This window comes from Oreochromis aureus, linkage group 17, assembly GCF_013358895.1.
Source record: "Oreochromis aureus strain Israel breed Guangdong linkage group 17, ZZ_aureus, whole genome shotgun sequence".
NCBI lineage: Eukaryota > Metazoa > Chordata > Actinopteri > Cichliformes > Cichlidae > Oreochromis > Oreochromis aureus.
Window position 1 is genome coordinate 24,551,041 of NC_052958.1, and position 16,607 is coordinate 24,567,647.

The 16,607-nt window shown below is 41.6% G+C and overlaps 1 protein-coding gene across 1 annotated transcript; it reads left to right on the plus strand.

The window, feature by feature from the left end:
- Positions 1-5,261: 5,261 nt before the first annotated feature.
- lmnb2 (lamin B2) lies at positions 5,262-15,601 on the plus strand. The gene is made up of 13 exons (XM_031740529.2): positions 5,262-5,690; positions 8,039-8,175; positions 8,319-8,475; positions 8,798-8,923; positions 9,080-9,178; positions 9,825-9,896; positions 9,990-10,115; positions 10,258-10,478; positions 10,904-11,141; positions 11,223-11,330; positions 11,808-11,927; positions 12,025-12,105; positions 13,197-15,601. The coding sequence occupies exons 1-13, from the start codon at positions 5,472-5,474 to the stop codon at positions 13,230-13,232; spliced, it is 1,740 nt and encodes a 579-aa protein (XP_031596389.1). The 5' UTR covers positions 5,262-5,471; the 3' UTR covers positions 13,233-15,601.
- Positions 15,602-16,607: the final 1,006 nt, after the last annotated feature.

Consider the following 16,607-nt stretch of genomic DNA (forward strand, 5'->3'; position numbering starts at 1 on the left):
GTGGATGTGTAGGCCGTAGTTTGGCAGGACATTGACGTGCAGGCCCTCTCGCTCAGGCATGGCAGGTCGTGCATGGCAGGTCCAGGCAGTGCGCTGTCTTCCAGATAGGGTGTGGCAGGTCCAGGCGGCACACAGATCTCCAGCTTGGGTGTGGCAGGTCAGACAGCGTGCTGTCATCCAACTTGGGTGTGGCATGTCCAGGCAGCGCGTTGACCTCTGGCTCAGGAGTGGCAGATCAGATGGTGTGCTGTCCTCCAGCTTGGGCGCGGCAGGTCCAGGCGGCATGTTTAACTCCAGCTTGGGCATGGCATGTCAGGCACGGCAGGTCCAAATGGCGCATTGACCTCTGGCTCAGGCATAGCAGGTCGTGCGTGGCAGGTCCAGACAGCACTCTGACCTCTGGCTCAGGCACGGCAGGTCCAGATGGTGCATTGACCTCCAGCTCAGGTGTGGCATGTGCAGGCAGCGCGTTGACCTCCGGCTCAGGCGTGGCAGGTCCAGAAGGTGCGCTGTCCTCCGGGTGGGGCATGGCAGGTCCAGACGGTGCTCTGACCTCCTGCCCGGTCCAGATGGCGTGCTGTCCTCCGGCTTGGGTGCGGCAGATCCAGGCGGCACGTTGTCCTCCAGCTCAGCCGTGGCAGGTCCAGATGGCACGTTGACGTCCGTCCGGGGTGTGGATGGACGGGTGCAGAAATTTACCAGAAACCCACACACATAGACCAGTACCTCCTCTTTGACTCCCACCACCCTCTGGAACACAAACTTGGAGTAATCAGGACCCTAAAACACTGGGCAGAAAATGTTCCCTCTAAGCCAGAAGGGAAAAGGAGGGAACAGACGCATGTAAAGAAAGCTCTTAAAACATGTGGTTATCCTAATTGTTTTTTGATCATCAAATCAGCAAAGATGCACAGAAAAGAAGGTCAGACACACAGGTCGACAGGACAACACTCTGTCCATCTGCAACTTAAGGACAAAGGTCATTTTTTCGAGGATGCCGATGTTCACATCTTTGAACAGAGGCAGTGGTTTATGACACCAGCTGTCTGCCATCTATAATCCAGTTTTGAGATTCCTTCCCAGACACCTTAACGCCCACTCACATCCTGGGCCATTTGACCTCAGTAAATCACATGATAGGGTGGGGCTATGTTTCACAATGGGTTCACCCAAAACCTTGGGTGATTGTGACCCACACCCGTTTTCACACCTTGGCTCGTGGGATTAGGTAGAGGATCAATATGCGGTCCATGACCCTCTTGGGGACAGTCCCATAGGGTTAAAATCTGGGACCCTCCACCAGTTGCTCTTATAACTGAAGAAGCTTCTCGAATGAGAGGTGAAATGTCTTCAAGGAAACTTAAAGAAGTCCAGATGCTTTTCTTTCCAAGGTCCTTAGACAACGATAACCTGGATGACCGAGAACCTTCACAGACATCTCCCTAGCAGTTAGCTCCAGAGACCCAGTGTCAGCACTCCCTGGAGGGACTCCGGAGCCCGGAGGCAGTCAAGAGTACAAGCAGCATGGTTGGCGTTTCCTCTTGGGAACCAAGTCAATAGAAATTATAGCCTCCTTTTCTTTTGTTTTTTTGATCACGAACAGAGGCACTGAAAAATTGTCAATCTTAGATTTTGAGCAAAACGCTCAGAACCATCTGTCAGAACTGAGACTGGAGATTCAAAATTTGAATCATCTGACTCAGAAGCAAAATCCAAGTTCACTGTTGCCGGTGGCCTAGCACAAAAAACAGTACCTGTTTCTATAAGCTGACCAGGCCCAAAACACACAGTATCTGCGGCCCCTGACCCCGAAATACACAGTAGCTTAGTAAGGCAGTGAGTTTATTGACAGTGATAAAAAGTGAACAACAATAGTGACAATCTTCGCACTGTGGCTCCGTGCCGATCCCACACAGTGCTCGTGTCTGTGGTGTGAATTGTGACAACTGCAATTCCCAAATTTGTACAGTAGCTGGGCTCCCGTGACAAACTCCGTTTCCAACACCTAGAGAGAAAACACACATACGTTAATCTGGCAAGCTATGCACACACAAAGTTTTCACAAGCTAATGAATGAACTCAACAATCCAGCGCAGACTGAAGCTCAGCCACACAGTTGTAGAGAGGCTGCTGACCAAGGCAATACACTGTAAAAAAAGAATTTTGGTGGTGATTATATATTGTCAAGTACTCTGATAATCAGTTAATCTGGTTGAAAACATTCACAAAACAAATAAAAATATTCTGAATCCTGGTTCTAAAAAAAGCATTTCTGTTTTCTTTTCTCTTCTCTGAAAGTAAACTTCATATTTTTGAAAGTGACAAAATTGGTGAAAATGATCAGATTGTTAGACGAAGAGAGTAATTGTTGCAGTCCAATATATCAGTCAAGAATGTAGCATATTTGAATTACCTTTTTTCTTTGGGCTGCCATCTCCCCAGCCAACAGTTGCCTTGCTTTACCCTGTCTTATCCAAAATTATTTATGATATATAATTATGTATTATATTATATAATAATAAGACAAGTGTGGAGTTAAAATATTTCATCATCCAGTTCTGCAGAAAGTTGTACACTGTTCAAGGCATTGGGCCAATGTTTACTGTTCGAGGGCAAAAAGCCTTTAAACCTTCATTTGAAGAGCTCCATACACCTTGAGTGAAGGGAATCATTTTGTACCTCGTTTGTGGTTTTGATAATGTCATTGATTAAAGATGTTGACATAATCATTGTTTGCTGTGTCTGAAAATAAATTCTGGTGTAAATCAAAAAAATCCCTGAATATGTGGGGGCTAATTAGTTAAACTGATCATTTATTAGTAAATATTAAGTAGGTTTAACAACTGTGTACTCATAAAAAGATAATTACTGCATTTCTGTGAGTCATTAGTTTCATAATCTACTTATGAGTGTTGGGCCTAAGGATGTGCACGACTGGTCGACTACCTGACTAATCGTCGCTGTTTTCACTAGTTGGTACCAGACTTACTTGTTGTTTAATCTTATTGTTAAAATTAGTGTGAATACTGATTAATTATTTTCAGTGTAGAGATCATAATCTTCATTATTATGTATTCCGTATGTTTTGTGTATGCTATCGCCTTCAAAACCTTCAACTTAGAGCCCTCTACTTTTCGACATGGGTGTTGGTCTTTTTCTTATTTTTAACTTTTACCCTCAAACCAAAGCCACCTTGGTCCTCTTTCATCCAATGTAACTGTTAGTGGGATAGGATTTACGCCTCTGCCATTAATGTCACCAACTCTTCCATTGAGAACAAAATGAAAACAGCTCCCAAATTTTGTTTATAAATCAGAAGTGCAGGCTGTCTTTGCACTGCCAACTACTACTCTACAGAGGTAATTTTTATTTTAGGATTTTGTAGGAGGCTGCTTATAATTACATAAATGGACAATAACAAACAAACATAATTAAATTACAAATAGGAGATTTTAAAAGTTTTGTTTATTTTTTTTTCAATAGAGGCAAATTCATGTTAATGGATTTGTGTTAATTTCATGTTCAGTATTTTACATAAAACCACAAGTTTATACTTAATGTGCCAATTAGTCATAATCTTTGGCACTTACAAGCGTTACTGTAATCCAATTACTTTTTTCAAGTAACAAGTAAAGTAAATGGTAAATGGTAAATGGCCTGTATTTGTATAGCACTTAGTCCCTATGGACCCCAAAGCACTTTACACTACATTCAGTCATCCATCCATTCACACACACATTCACACACTGGTGATGGCAAGCTACATTGTAGCCACAGCTGCCCTGGGGCGCACTGACAGAGGCACCCCAGGGCAGAGAAGTAAGGGATTACTATTGCAAAAAAGTAATTAGATTACTGTTACCTTCTCGTATGTACACTGTATTACTAAACTGTGATTTTGTTTGTGAGAATGTCTCATAACGTACGAGCGTTGGACATCTGTGGCAGCAACAGACGTGTGTTGCTGGAGAGAGTACAACCATGCAGTGTTTAAAGCTTGGAAGTACTGACATTACTTTGAGTTTGATTCTGAAAAAAGTGACAAAAACATTAGTGTCTGCTGTACACTTTGCGTGGGAAGAAAACCTCTTTCTACAGTGAAAAATTAAACTTCAAATCTGAGCAAACCCCTGGATCCCCCCATTGACATGACTGCTGCAGCACTGGGCAAACCTCCACCGGCGCCACTCCTGCTAAACAGGTGAAAATACATTTAAGAACGACAGGACTTAGTGCCGCTGAATCTTTGATTTTATTTATTTTTTTGCAGTGTTTTACTTTCATATATTTGAAAGAGTGAGTGTAAACACAAAAACCATTTTATTTTATATGCTGGAATATACAGGAAATAGGTTTAAATGTCAACAAATTTCTTCAAGTCAAACACTGTTGCATATAATTTAATTGCAATGCACATAAAGTTAAAAGATTAAAATTAATAAAACAAGTTTTTAAAAGAGACTTCAATTTTATATGATGGATTATGCTCAAACAATAGAATTATGTTGAGTATCATGTTTTTAAAAAGTAACTAAGTAATAAGTAACTAATTACTTTTGAAAATAAGTATTCAAGAAAGTAGCAGGATTACTTTCTTGGAGGAGTAATCAGTAATTAGCAAATAATTGCTATTTTCAAGTAACTTGAGCAACACTGCTTATAAGTGGGATAATTATGTAATAGAATGTTTTATAGTTGTAGCGGTTGTCTTTGAATGCTGACATACTGTATAAAAAGATAAAATAAGATAAGATAAGATAGATCTTTATTGTCACTGTTACCAGAACAATGAAACACACACACACACACACACACACACACACACACACACACACACACACACACACACACACACACACACACACACACACACTATGTTTGGCATTATTCACATGAAAGATAAATATACTGTCATTTACAAGAATTGAACTGTACTATTGAACTATTTCTAAGCACAGAGGAAAGGTTTAGTTTGGTTTTATGGCCTGACGTCACAGTCTTTATGCACCTGTGTAACCCTTTCCTAATGCTATCAAGTGTGAACAGTTCTTTCTGGTAATTTTTTTGTGAGTTTTGGTGTTGAAGCTGTCCTTCATAATGTTAAAGTCACGGGACATTTTCGAAAAAAAACCCTCTAAAGGTGCTTTTGTGTAGACAGGAGGTTATGCGTTACGTTACGCCCTTCCCGTACCTCTGCTCAATCCACTTTCCCATCAGCCATTGCGGACAGGAAGCGTCCTCTGCTTTTGGCGCGGTCCTGACCGCAGCCATCTTGGAATCACATCACTGTGTAAAGCAAGCGTTCGAGACACTGCGTGGTCCTCCGGCTCATTGATTGCGATATCCTGGCGCTAACTATTGAGAGGAGCTGTTTTGCATCCCGATCAAACAAAGCCAGTAGATACAATCATTTATTTTCTTTTGCTCGCTAAGTGCTGAGGAAACTCAGGCAGAATTTTGAAGGAACCGCTATGGCGACTGCAAGCGCTACCCCAAGCCGTGAAGCTGGCCGGTCAGCGGCCTCCACTCCTCTCTCCCCGACTCGGATTTCTCGTTTACAGGAGAAACAGGAGTTGCAGCATCTGAACGACAGGCTGGCCGTGTACATTGATCGCGTGCGGGCGCTGGAATTGGAGAATGACCGGCTAATGGTCAAAGTGTCGGAAAAAGAAGAGGTGACTACGAGAGAGGTTAGTAAATGAAAATATTTCAGCAAATGTAATATCAGCACGTGATCCCTGTCGTAAAAATGTGCAACTGAAAAAAGGCACGTGCGCGCAGATATCTAGTCTTGAATGATAGGGAAAATCGTTCATTATAAGTCACTTTAATTATGCGGCGTAAAATGTGTAACTAACAGTGCGCTCAGATACGGTTAACTCAGCTTCACTGGTGCCGTTGGCTTTGCATTGTTTGCCGTAATGATCCATACTGCATCTGTATTCAAATGTGACCGGACCGGAAGCACAGAGCGGGTGGGTCTGCGCGCCAATCTCTGCCCAGTGATTTTTTTTTTTTTTTTTTTTAATTTAATGTATTTATTTGTATTTGTGAATCTGTCACTTCATTTGACTTTGCGCCCCCACCCCAAAGAAAAACAAAAACAAAAAAACCCCAAAAAACTACAGAATCCATTTTTGGGGAATTTCTTTACCAGAATGATTGATTTCCTTACCTGGATAATTGTATCAAGACAATTTTGCGCTTCATTTCACTTTTAATGTATTCTCGAATTAACAGAAAACATTTAAATAATCCCAAGTTAAAAGCTGAGTTTGTGCTGTTTCAGACTGTCTGTTTTTGGACTAAATCGGATAAACATCAGTAGAACCTATCATGGGAAAAAGATGTTTGTCGTAATCTTGAATAGTTGTTGCTTTAAAGTTAAAATTTGAACTTGCGCGTGGTTTCTATTTATTTTTTTTTTTACATGTGACCTTGTATGATGTATGATTTCTGCTTCATCAAAAAAACAAACACAGAAACCCAACATATTTGAGTAATGGTAGATCTTGTAATGGTGCCAGATCCTTTATTTCTTCGTGCTGTGAGTCATTGTATGCTCTCAGGTAGCAACACTGTAATGGAAATGCTACTTAAAGGAACTACTATTTTGACACTTGACCTACAACAGATAAATTTTGGTCTTGTAGTGTTTCTACTGGAGTTATAGCAGGTGGTGTTGCAAAGACACGTTGTTGCCCTTAGCAGCATCATTTTCCTGTTTTTCTTGTAACCCAGCAACCCCAATCAACACAGCGATGAACACACAGCGATGAATGCACGCAATAACCACATTTGAAAAATTGGCCTTGTCCGTCCTTTTTATATACTTTCATATACTATGTTCCAAAGTTCCTTCTTTTACAAAGAGGAAACGAGATCACCTAAACGTGTTCTTTTATATTAGCAATCACTAAGTGGATATCACTAGTGCTAACTGAATTAACAAACCTGCGTTTGTGACTGTTTTCTGCTGTTTTTTGTTTGTTTGTTTGTTTTTAAGATCATGAGTCATTTCTGGACTACTGCAGGTAGCAGGGAGTAGTTACCAATGTGGCTAACACTGACAGCATTGCTATTTTACATAATATAAATTCTAAAAATGTCCTTTTAAATTCCAGTGACACTAAGGTAATATAAAAAACGTAAATTAGATCATAAGCAGGCAGATTTTTAAAAAAAATTCTGGATCGAGTAGAATTGTGACCTGCTTGCTGACATTTTTGGAAAGTCTTAAATCCCAATTCTCTCTCCATTGTGTAAATGGTTGTACCGGTCTTCCTCGCTTTGTTCTGTCTTCTCTTTCTCTTCACCTTTTTTGCCACTGGTGAAGCAACATGCGATGGCTGGTTTCTATAGGTTTTGTAGATGCCCATGAAGTGCTTAAGTGGTATTTTTTGCTCAAATGCTAATGCACTTCCTCTTTGCTGTTAATTGAATCTTATTTACACTGGGAAAGTCCAATGTGGTGGCAGCAGTGAAAGAAAGCTTTAAAACTATTTTCAGACAGTAATTACTTTTGGTACATCCTAACATTATATATAGTTACTGAAAACGTCACAGAGTGTGTGTAGTTGTGCTAGTTGGATCCATTCATTCAGAATAATTGATACTGAATGAAATTAGTAGGTCAGCTTGAAACGGCTACTCTGACTGTTGAATTTAACACTGCTCCCAATGCTTGACTGAAAGAGTTTTTATTTATTTATTTTTTTCAATTCATTATTTATTCAGATTAAATTCAAACGGGAACAAATTTAAATTCTAATTTAAGACATAATAATGGAGCCACAGTGTATGTTCCCGTAATAATGCTCTGCCTGATTATAAGGAAAAAAGAAGAAAAGAAAGGGGGGATTTTTTTTTTTTAAATTTATTTATTTATTTATTTTTTGTAAGGTGAACTTTAGAAACATGTCCTTCTGTTGTAATATGCAACCACTCAGAAGACGTTCCATCCTGCAGCAGTCAGTAATGTTTGTTTTCTTCACCAGGCCAAGCCACCGGGTAATGTGTTTTGCATCCCTCTCTTTAGGTAACAGGCCTAAAGTCTCTGTATGAGGCAGAGTTGGCTGATGCTCGGCGAGTTTTGGATGAAACTGCTAAAGAGAGAGCCAGGCTCCAGATAGATCTGGGCAAGGCTCAGGCTGACCTGGAAGAAGCTACACGCAGGTAACGCCTTATCAGATACTTTTTTTTATTTTGAAATCGTGTTAACGTGGCTAAACATTTGGGAACATGTTTGCTTGTAAGGGCCATTAAGTGACCACTTAAAGATAATAATTGTGTTCTGCCTCCTTGTCTATTTGTTCCAGTATAAAGAAAAAGGATGGTGATCTTGCTGCAGCAATGTCCAGGGCCGGTGCTTTGGAAGCCCAGCTGAATAAGAATGAAGCAGCTCTTTCAACAGCTCTAAGCCAAAATGCTGCTCTGAGCTCTGAGCTAGCTGATGTCAAGAACCTGCTGGCTAAGGTGGGAAAGATGCAAGATGTTTAGTAAAAAATGAAGCCAGAAAAAAATATCTAGAAATGGTTGAATAATTAGATCATTAGAATATATGATCCCCACAATACTTTAATCGTGATTGATATTACAATTTTTGTGATATGCTTGGGATATATTCTGGTTTATTGTGTTTACCTTTTCAGTTGGGTATTATGTCCCCAAAAGTAAATGAACCATTTACTTTTTGTATGCCAGACTAACATGACAAATTTTCTGCTTGGTCATGAAGAGCCAGCCAATCAGCCTAATGTTGTCCATGTGCTAATAAATGGTCTGGTCTTATGTGTAGGCAGAGGACAGCCATGCTGTTGGTAAACGCCAGCTGGAGGCAGAGACGCTGATGCGTGTAGACTTGGAGAACCGCTGTCAGTCACTGAGTGAAGAGCTGGAGTTCAGGAAGACTATGTTTGAAGAGGTAAGGGTTGTGTCGTAAATACTGTGCATGTGCACAAGACTGCCATAAAGTCTAATTTGCATAATCAAAATTTTTTTCCTCTCTATTTAACATGGCAAAGTTCTTGGGTTTTCTTTGGGTGATGTTTCTCTGTTACACTTCACTCCTTGTGCTCAGGAGGTACGCGAGTCTCGCCGTCGACATGAGCAGAGAATAGTGGAGGTGGACTCTGGAGTCAGACAGGACTATGAGTTCAAACTGGCACAAGCTTTACAGGTATGATTTCATTTCTGATGTTCCCATGTCTGTGGCTGTTACAACCCAGTAAATTTACAGGTACAGTTGTGTCATTGAAAAACAAATGTTATCATACAAATAATAAAGCCATTTTTAGTATCAGTCAGTTTTTAGTTCTTTTTTGCCTGTGGCACTAAAAGAAAACCAGTACTGTGTTTCTCAGACTTCGGTTATCAAAAGTTTCTGTAAGTGCCCGTACACCTGGGCAGGTTGCCATCAGCAGCTAACCCTAATATCTTTTGGTAGCAGCAGCTCCACTGACCCAGAATGTCACACTGTGAAAGCACGAATCTGCTGAGGTCACTATGAGTTCACTTTGTTATTCCTTGATACATCTTGTGTTGGAAACACCAATTCTAGTTGTTTCTGAAAATTGTGCGCACGTGGACAGGAGCACACTGGTTGGCTCTGACTGTATTGCCGTTATTTCAGAATAAAAGTCTGCACAATTTCACCTTGCGTGCTAGGACTTCTTAATTTTCTCTGTAACCATTTTGGCAAGTATATTATATCATGAGATATTTACCACTAGAGAATATAAAGGCCAGGTCTGTACTGTGTTTGTGTTGAAAGCAGGCTTTCTGTTGAGAATGAGTGTTAATCAGAGTTGTGTGATCCCAACCAGGACCTGCGGAGGGAACATGATGAGCAAGTCTCTCTTTATAAAGGAGAACTGGAGCATACGTTTCAGGCCAAGGTGAGAGACACATGTTTGCCTTTTCCCCCTTTCTTTCCTTTAATTTTATGCTCCTTGTGTTCAAATATTCTGTCTGTCTCGTTCTGTCTGCAGTTGGATAATGCCAAAGTGTCCTCTGAGATTAATGACAAGGCAATGAGCTCAGCCAGAGAGGAGCTGCAGGAGTCTCGTACCAGAATAGAGAGCCTTGGGTACCAGCTCAGCGCCCTGCAGAAACAGGTATGGCTTTAGGGTCACCAGTACACCCAAATGGAGACCTCTCCTACAGCTTCCACACTTTGAATCACTTAAACAGTTCAGGATTTCTGGTGGTTTCCTATTTGGTTTTAATGGTCTGGTGTCTGCATGTTTGCTTTTGCAGGTGGCTGCCTCAGAAGATCGTATCAGAGAGTTGGAAGAAATTCTGTCGTCGGAGCGAGACAAGCACCGTCGTGCCATCGAAGCAAAAGAACAAGAAATGGGTGAACTGAGAGACCGGATGAACGCTCAGCTCAGTGAATACCAGGAGCTGCTGGATGTGAAGCTCGCTCTGGATATGGAGATCAATGCATACAGGAAACTGCTGGAGGGAGAGGAACACAGGTGCACATGTTTGTGGCGTGCTTTATAAACTGAATCAAAGTGATAAATGTGTGAAGTCCAGTTTCATACTGGCCTATGTTCTCAGATGATTGAACTGTTTCAGTCCTTGTGGAGTTGAATGAGACTGATTGGGCTTAAAAAATAAAAAAAAAAAAAAATAAAAAAAAAATGGAAGTCATAATCTCATCTGTACCTGAAGCCAAGGTATCTGTATGTGTGGTATCTGCTGATACTGAGTGTTTTTCCGCAGTAGAAGTATTTTATTAAGTACTTTATCATGAGGATGCCATCAGAGCCAGTACTTACTGTAGGCACCATGGGTAGTATGTGTAGCGAGTGGAAAGTGATACTTGGATCAGATTAGACTGGTGGGATCGTTGCAACAGTATTGATTCCAACAGCATCATTTTCTCCTCCTGTTTTAGACTGAAGCTGTCCCCCAGCCCATCTTCCCGAGTCACAGTGTCCAGATTAACAGGATCTTCATCCTCCCGCTCCTCTAAGAGGAAGAGAGCGGAAGCAGAGGCTAGGGAGATGCCCGAGATTGGAAGAGGAGAGGAGCAGTTGCTGGTGTCAGAAGAGGCTACGGCTACTGGAGCCGTCACCATCTCACCGACTGACATGGATGGAAACGCAGTCACACTCACCAACGATACTGAGCAGGTGTGTTAGGTGAAGTTTTATGTTGTGTCTCCTTTTCTGAACAAAGTGCACTTCTGTATTAAGGCTCCTCATGTCTTGCAGGACCAGCCTCTGGGCAACTGGAGATTGAAGAGACAGGTTGACAATGGGGAAGAGATCATCTACAAGTTCTCGCCAAAATACGTCCTGAAAGCTGGACAGTCTGTCACGGTGAGTAGAAGATTGTGTATGGTAGCATCAGCCTAAACGATCAGACACGTATAGACGCACATATAGTGGAGGTGAGACAGGATCACTGATAAAGAGCCCACCAGCAAAGATCATTTGGCCTGTAGCAGCCATCCTCCCTCTCCCTCTGTGCTGAACATGCTGCTAGTAGGTGACAAGGACGGCAGGAGAAAAATCAGTTGTGAGGGATGAGGAGGGAACGAAGGTTTGTGGCCTCCAACTGATAAACCGGCATTGACTTGTCTCTCCACTGCACCTGTTGTCATTGATGTGCACCTGTGCAGGTGAAATGGATTCCCAGTGGCTCAGACTTCCTACCTGGGCAGACTGATATCTCTCAAGTTTAACAGACTATACCGTGATGATCATAATGTATAATATTGATTGTAATAATTTAATATGTGAAGTTTTGTAGCTGTATGTTGTAAATGGCCTTTTGTGTTGTTAACCTGCACCTAGGTGTGGTCTGCCGATGCTGGTATGGCTCACAGTCCTCCAACTGACTTGCTGTGGAAAAGTCAGGCTTCCTGGGGCAGAGGAAATGACATAGTTACCTCTTTGGTCAATGCTGATGGCGAGGTAAAGACGTCCTTGCATAGCTAACTAAACCAGTTTCCTTTGCTTGAGATTCGTACGTGGTTTCTATTTTTTGAGTCATGCGGTGTTTGTCTCACAGGAGGTGGCCAGGAGGACTGTAACCAACACTCAGGTGGAGGTAGAAGATGTTGATGACGAGGAGGAGAAAGTGGCACAAACGGTACACTTGACTCACAATTTTTTATTTTTTTTTTTATTTTTTTTCCTTTACCTTTTTGGTAAAACTTTGTTTGGCTCAGTGTAAAGGAGCAGGGCTGTCGCTGCAGTTAGATTAGATGTTAAGAAAACTGTGAGCTCATTTTGACTGGATGGCAGCAGCAGGTATCAGAACAGTTGGACGAGGTCAATAAAAGGCTGATAAAGTAAGTGGTACTAAAAAGAAAGAGCTGGAGGAACATTTAGCAGCCACTTAGGTTAATTGGCAACATGTGAGTCACATCACTGGTCTAAAAAGAGCATCTTAGAGAGGCAGAGGTTCACCAATCTGCAGAAAACTGCATCTACAAATTGTTTTTCAGAATGTTTCTAAATGTAAACATGTGACGACTTTGAGTAATTCATCATCTGTAGTTCATAATATCATCATTGTTGGACGTCCGTATCACCAGGCCCTCAAAACAGGCATGATTGTGCAGTGGAAATCAGTGCATGGGCTCAGGATCAGTGTGTGAACACAGCTCAGCGTGCCCTCCACAGATGCAGGTTAGAGCTCTGTCATGCAAAGAGGCAGCCACATCGGAGCGTGATCCATAGACACCGCTGTCTTCTCTGGACCAAAGCTAGTTTAAAATAGACTAATCAAAGTGGAAAACTGCTGAGGTCATACTAACCAAAATCAGTGCCTATGGAAGTGGCAGTTTGCACCAAAAAAAACAGGACAAAGCAGGGCCAGAACTGCTGAGCAGCTGGAATCCTCTAACAGAGAAGAATGGGACACATTCCTCTTCCACAAGTCCAACAGCTGCTCTCCTCAAGTCCCACACACTTGTGGGTTGTTGTTAGAAGAAGATGGGATGCTACACAGTGCTGCACGTGACCCTGCGCCAACTTATTTATGACTTGTGGCTGCGATCACATTCAAAATGAGCTGATAGTTTTCATAACATGTTCACTTACTGAGTTTAAACAGTGTAGAACACATGGTCTGTCTCAGTCAGCACCTGTTGGATGGAGTCAGTCTTTGGAACTTGTACATCTGTACAGCTACACATGGAAGTCTCCCAATAACAAACCTTTTTGTTTCTCCTACAGGGCAAAGTGTCGTCCAGAGAGTGTGCCATCATGTGAAGCCTTCCTCATAAGTAGATGGCTTTTACCCTTTATATACTACTATTTTCTTCTAGAGCCATTCAGATATGATCCTGTCCATCGCCTCATTATTTGATGTTTTTACTATTCAAGATAATTTTTTGTATAATGGACTTGGTTTTTATAGCTTTCCATATTTCTGAACCTACTTTAATGAGTCAATAAATATTAGGCACACCAGCAACGATGGATTAGACATGATGGATCCCAACTTCTAAGCACAGCAGAACATGGTATATAGACACTATATATGGTATATAGAATATATATACTATATATAGTATATATGCTTTGTACACCCGCTGTATACTGGGTGTGTACTGAGTAAAATGCATCTGTTATCAAACCCTTTTCTTGTGACATCAGGGCCTTTCTGAATGTGTTTCTAACTTTAACATTTACTGCGTGGATACTCATGTTTGTCTGCTGCATGTTTTCTTAGTATTTTTTTGAAGTCTTCCTTTCACTTGCATCCAAATGCAAATGAAACGATACATTCTTGCTCAGTTACCTTGGATTTCCCTATTCAAAAGGTGGTTTGCAAATTGACTGGATCCAGTTCTTCTACTTTGGGCTCAATCTAACCACCTCTGACTTTTGAGGTACACTCGGTTGTTACTTGACCTTCTGGTCACAACTCAGAGCTCTTTGTCACTATGCTCCGTACTTTTCTCTTCCTTATTTCTTCAAAGCGAAGATAAAACGTTCTTAGATTTGTGAAAACTAAAAGCAGCCTCCGTTTTTTGTTAAATGTGGCTCCCAGTTAAGCTGCAGGTAGAAATCCATAAAGCCAGGAAAAAACACAACACAACTGCCAAACCTAAAATCATGCAGCCCTCCCGTCTGCGTTCTTACGACCCTCAACAAGACTAGCATAGTCAGAATTATGTGATGCATGTGAACCCTGCTTTCCCGGGGAAATGTGCTTTGTTGAACTCAGTCCTGTCCTAAGAGCTGCGAGTGCTCCAAAGCAGCTGTGTAAACCCTGACAGCAGACCCAGAGGAAGTCCAGGGCCCTCACATCGCTCCATTACAGTGTTTGAATGTTCTTATTTTTCTCTTATTTTTTTTGAATTACACTGCAACTTGTTGCCTAGACTGGCTTTATTTGTTGCTAATAGTTTTTTGTAGAGATTTTCTTAGTGAGGCCAGCACTTTTTTTTTTACCAAAAAAAACACTAGTGGTTCATTTTGCCTGACAACACTTCTGTTAACAGGTGCGTGTCTATGCTGCCCGTGTGTAGTCTGCAGAGGAAGAAATCTGCACTTGTAACAAAAACTGACCGATGCCTCCAGAGAACCAATGAAACTAAACTTCAGAACAATAATAGAACACTTTTTACAAGTGCTGACATTGTAGGGCGGGTGGCGTCTTCTTACAGTCTGCTGTTCTGCCTCTTGTTGCCGTTTTCAGTTTTCATTCAACAAAGTTGGAGAACTAATTGGTGCTTCTCAGACTTGCTAAATGTTGCGTCTCTGAGCCAAAACACTCATCCCAGAAACAGGACATATGTGTGCAGACAGACAGGATACTGGACTCATCTGACCAACGTGCCGTGCTGTTAATAAGCACATGGATCTGCAGAGTGGAGCTGAGGCTTTAGGGTTTAGGAACATTTACCATGCAGCAGCCAGTTTTTTCTTTGCCTGGGTTTGTTCTTCTTTGAACAGTGCAGTGTCACTTGGATTAGGTTAGATGGTCAAATTAAAGTTAAAGCTTTCTCAATCTGAAACCTAAAACTGACAAAATGTTTGAAGTGTGTGGGATAAATGATGAAAGTAAGATTCCTGTTTCCTCAGACTCTTGCAGGTCTGACGTGATATTTCGAGTACACGGTCTCCGTCTGTACTCTGTTTCTGACTTGAGCACACTGTATGAGTGTTTCTCATACCTGCTGTGTGTTATTGTGGAAACGGCTCTCGCGTGTTTGTGTTGTGTGATTTACTAGTTCTTATGTAATCCATTTTGTTTTTAAATGTGTGTACAATTCTTAGATTGGCTCTGGTAGGGTTTTTGTGACTTAATGAAACTGGGAAACTCGACTTTATATTTCAGGGTCCATGTCAAAATATTACCTAAACACTATTCATGTAGTGTTCCACTAAAAAGTCAAAAGGCTTCACTTGATACGAACAATTAATATAAAATATTTTTGATTTCTTTTGGGAGAAAGCACCAACTGCTTTACTAGGAAATGAAAAGTAACCAACATTGATGACTACAGAAGTCCGAAGAAACGGAGAAATGCTATTATTCATGTAGGGGTTATGGCATGTATTGTCTGTTTTATCTATGATTTTCTGTCAAGCTACTTTTGTACACTTAATAAATGTTTTACACATATGTATTTGGTATCAAGAGTCTTCTATGTGCATACAAATCAATGTAAGTGGGGTGAGGCGTGTCTATAACGAACGCCTTGCACAGACATCATTTGAGAGCTCCTCAGTAAAAAAAGTCAAATAATGGCCTTTGAGGAACTTGTGACAGTTACTGCTGCTGTTTATCTGCCAGACACCGCAGAGTCCAGGATAGTCCCAATTAAAAAATGCCACTTAATTAGAATGATTTTACAAATAACATGGGTTGAGTCAGTGTGCTCCCACTGCTCAACAATCTGCTTACAAATGTTATGAGACATGTCATTGAAGGCATTAGTTATACAACAATGTCATTTTAACCTGATGTTAGCATTTATTAACTTGAGGTGACACAAATATCAAAATTTGAAGGAAAGATGCAAAAAAAGTCATATTCAGAGTAAAACTTCCATATTTTCCAGCTCTGAGTCGGCCGACACCCGTCAGATCCTTGGCTGACGGTTGGAGTGACCTGGAACTCTTCCATGAACGTCAATAAACTAAGTTAAATTAGAGGTGGCCCTACCCTTAAACACAAGAACATTTATGACCAATACAGTCATTAAAAGAGAGGCAGGCCCTTGCTTCGACCAATGAGAGCGCGGGACAGAAACACGTGCAGTGTAGCTGTGACACCCCTCTCACCTGAAGCCAGAGATCTGAGAGAGCTCTCGTTTGCCTGACTTTGAGCTACAGCAAAAGCCTCTCGAGTCTACGAGCAGGACTTTGAGCTCCTTGGCGAGCGGGGATGACAGCTTTGCCCTGACCAATAAGAAACGCAACCAGTTTTAGGGGTTTCTGTGGAAGGGGTTTGATGTTTAGAATCAGTCAGACCTGGGATGTTTCTGGCCACTAATTTCTTAGTCCACTAACCGACTGGTAGAGCTGCTACTCCTCCACATCTAAGGAGGCCATCGCCAGGCATGTCCATCAGAAGGGCCCGGTGTAGAGCCGGGAACAGCTCGATGGCTCCCTGGAGGAGGGGGTGGTTAG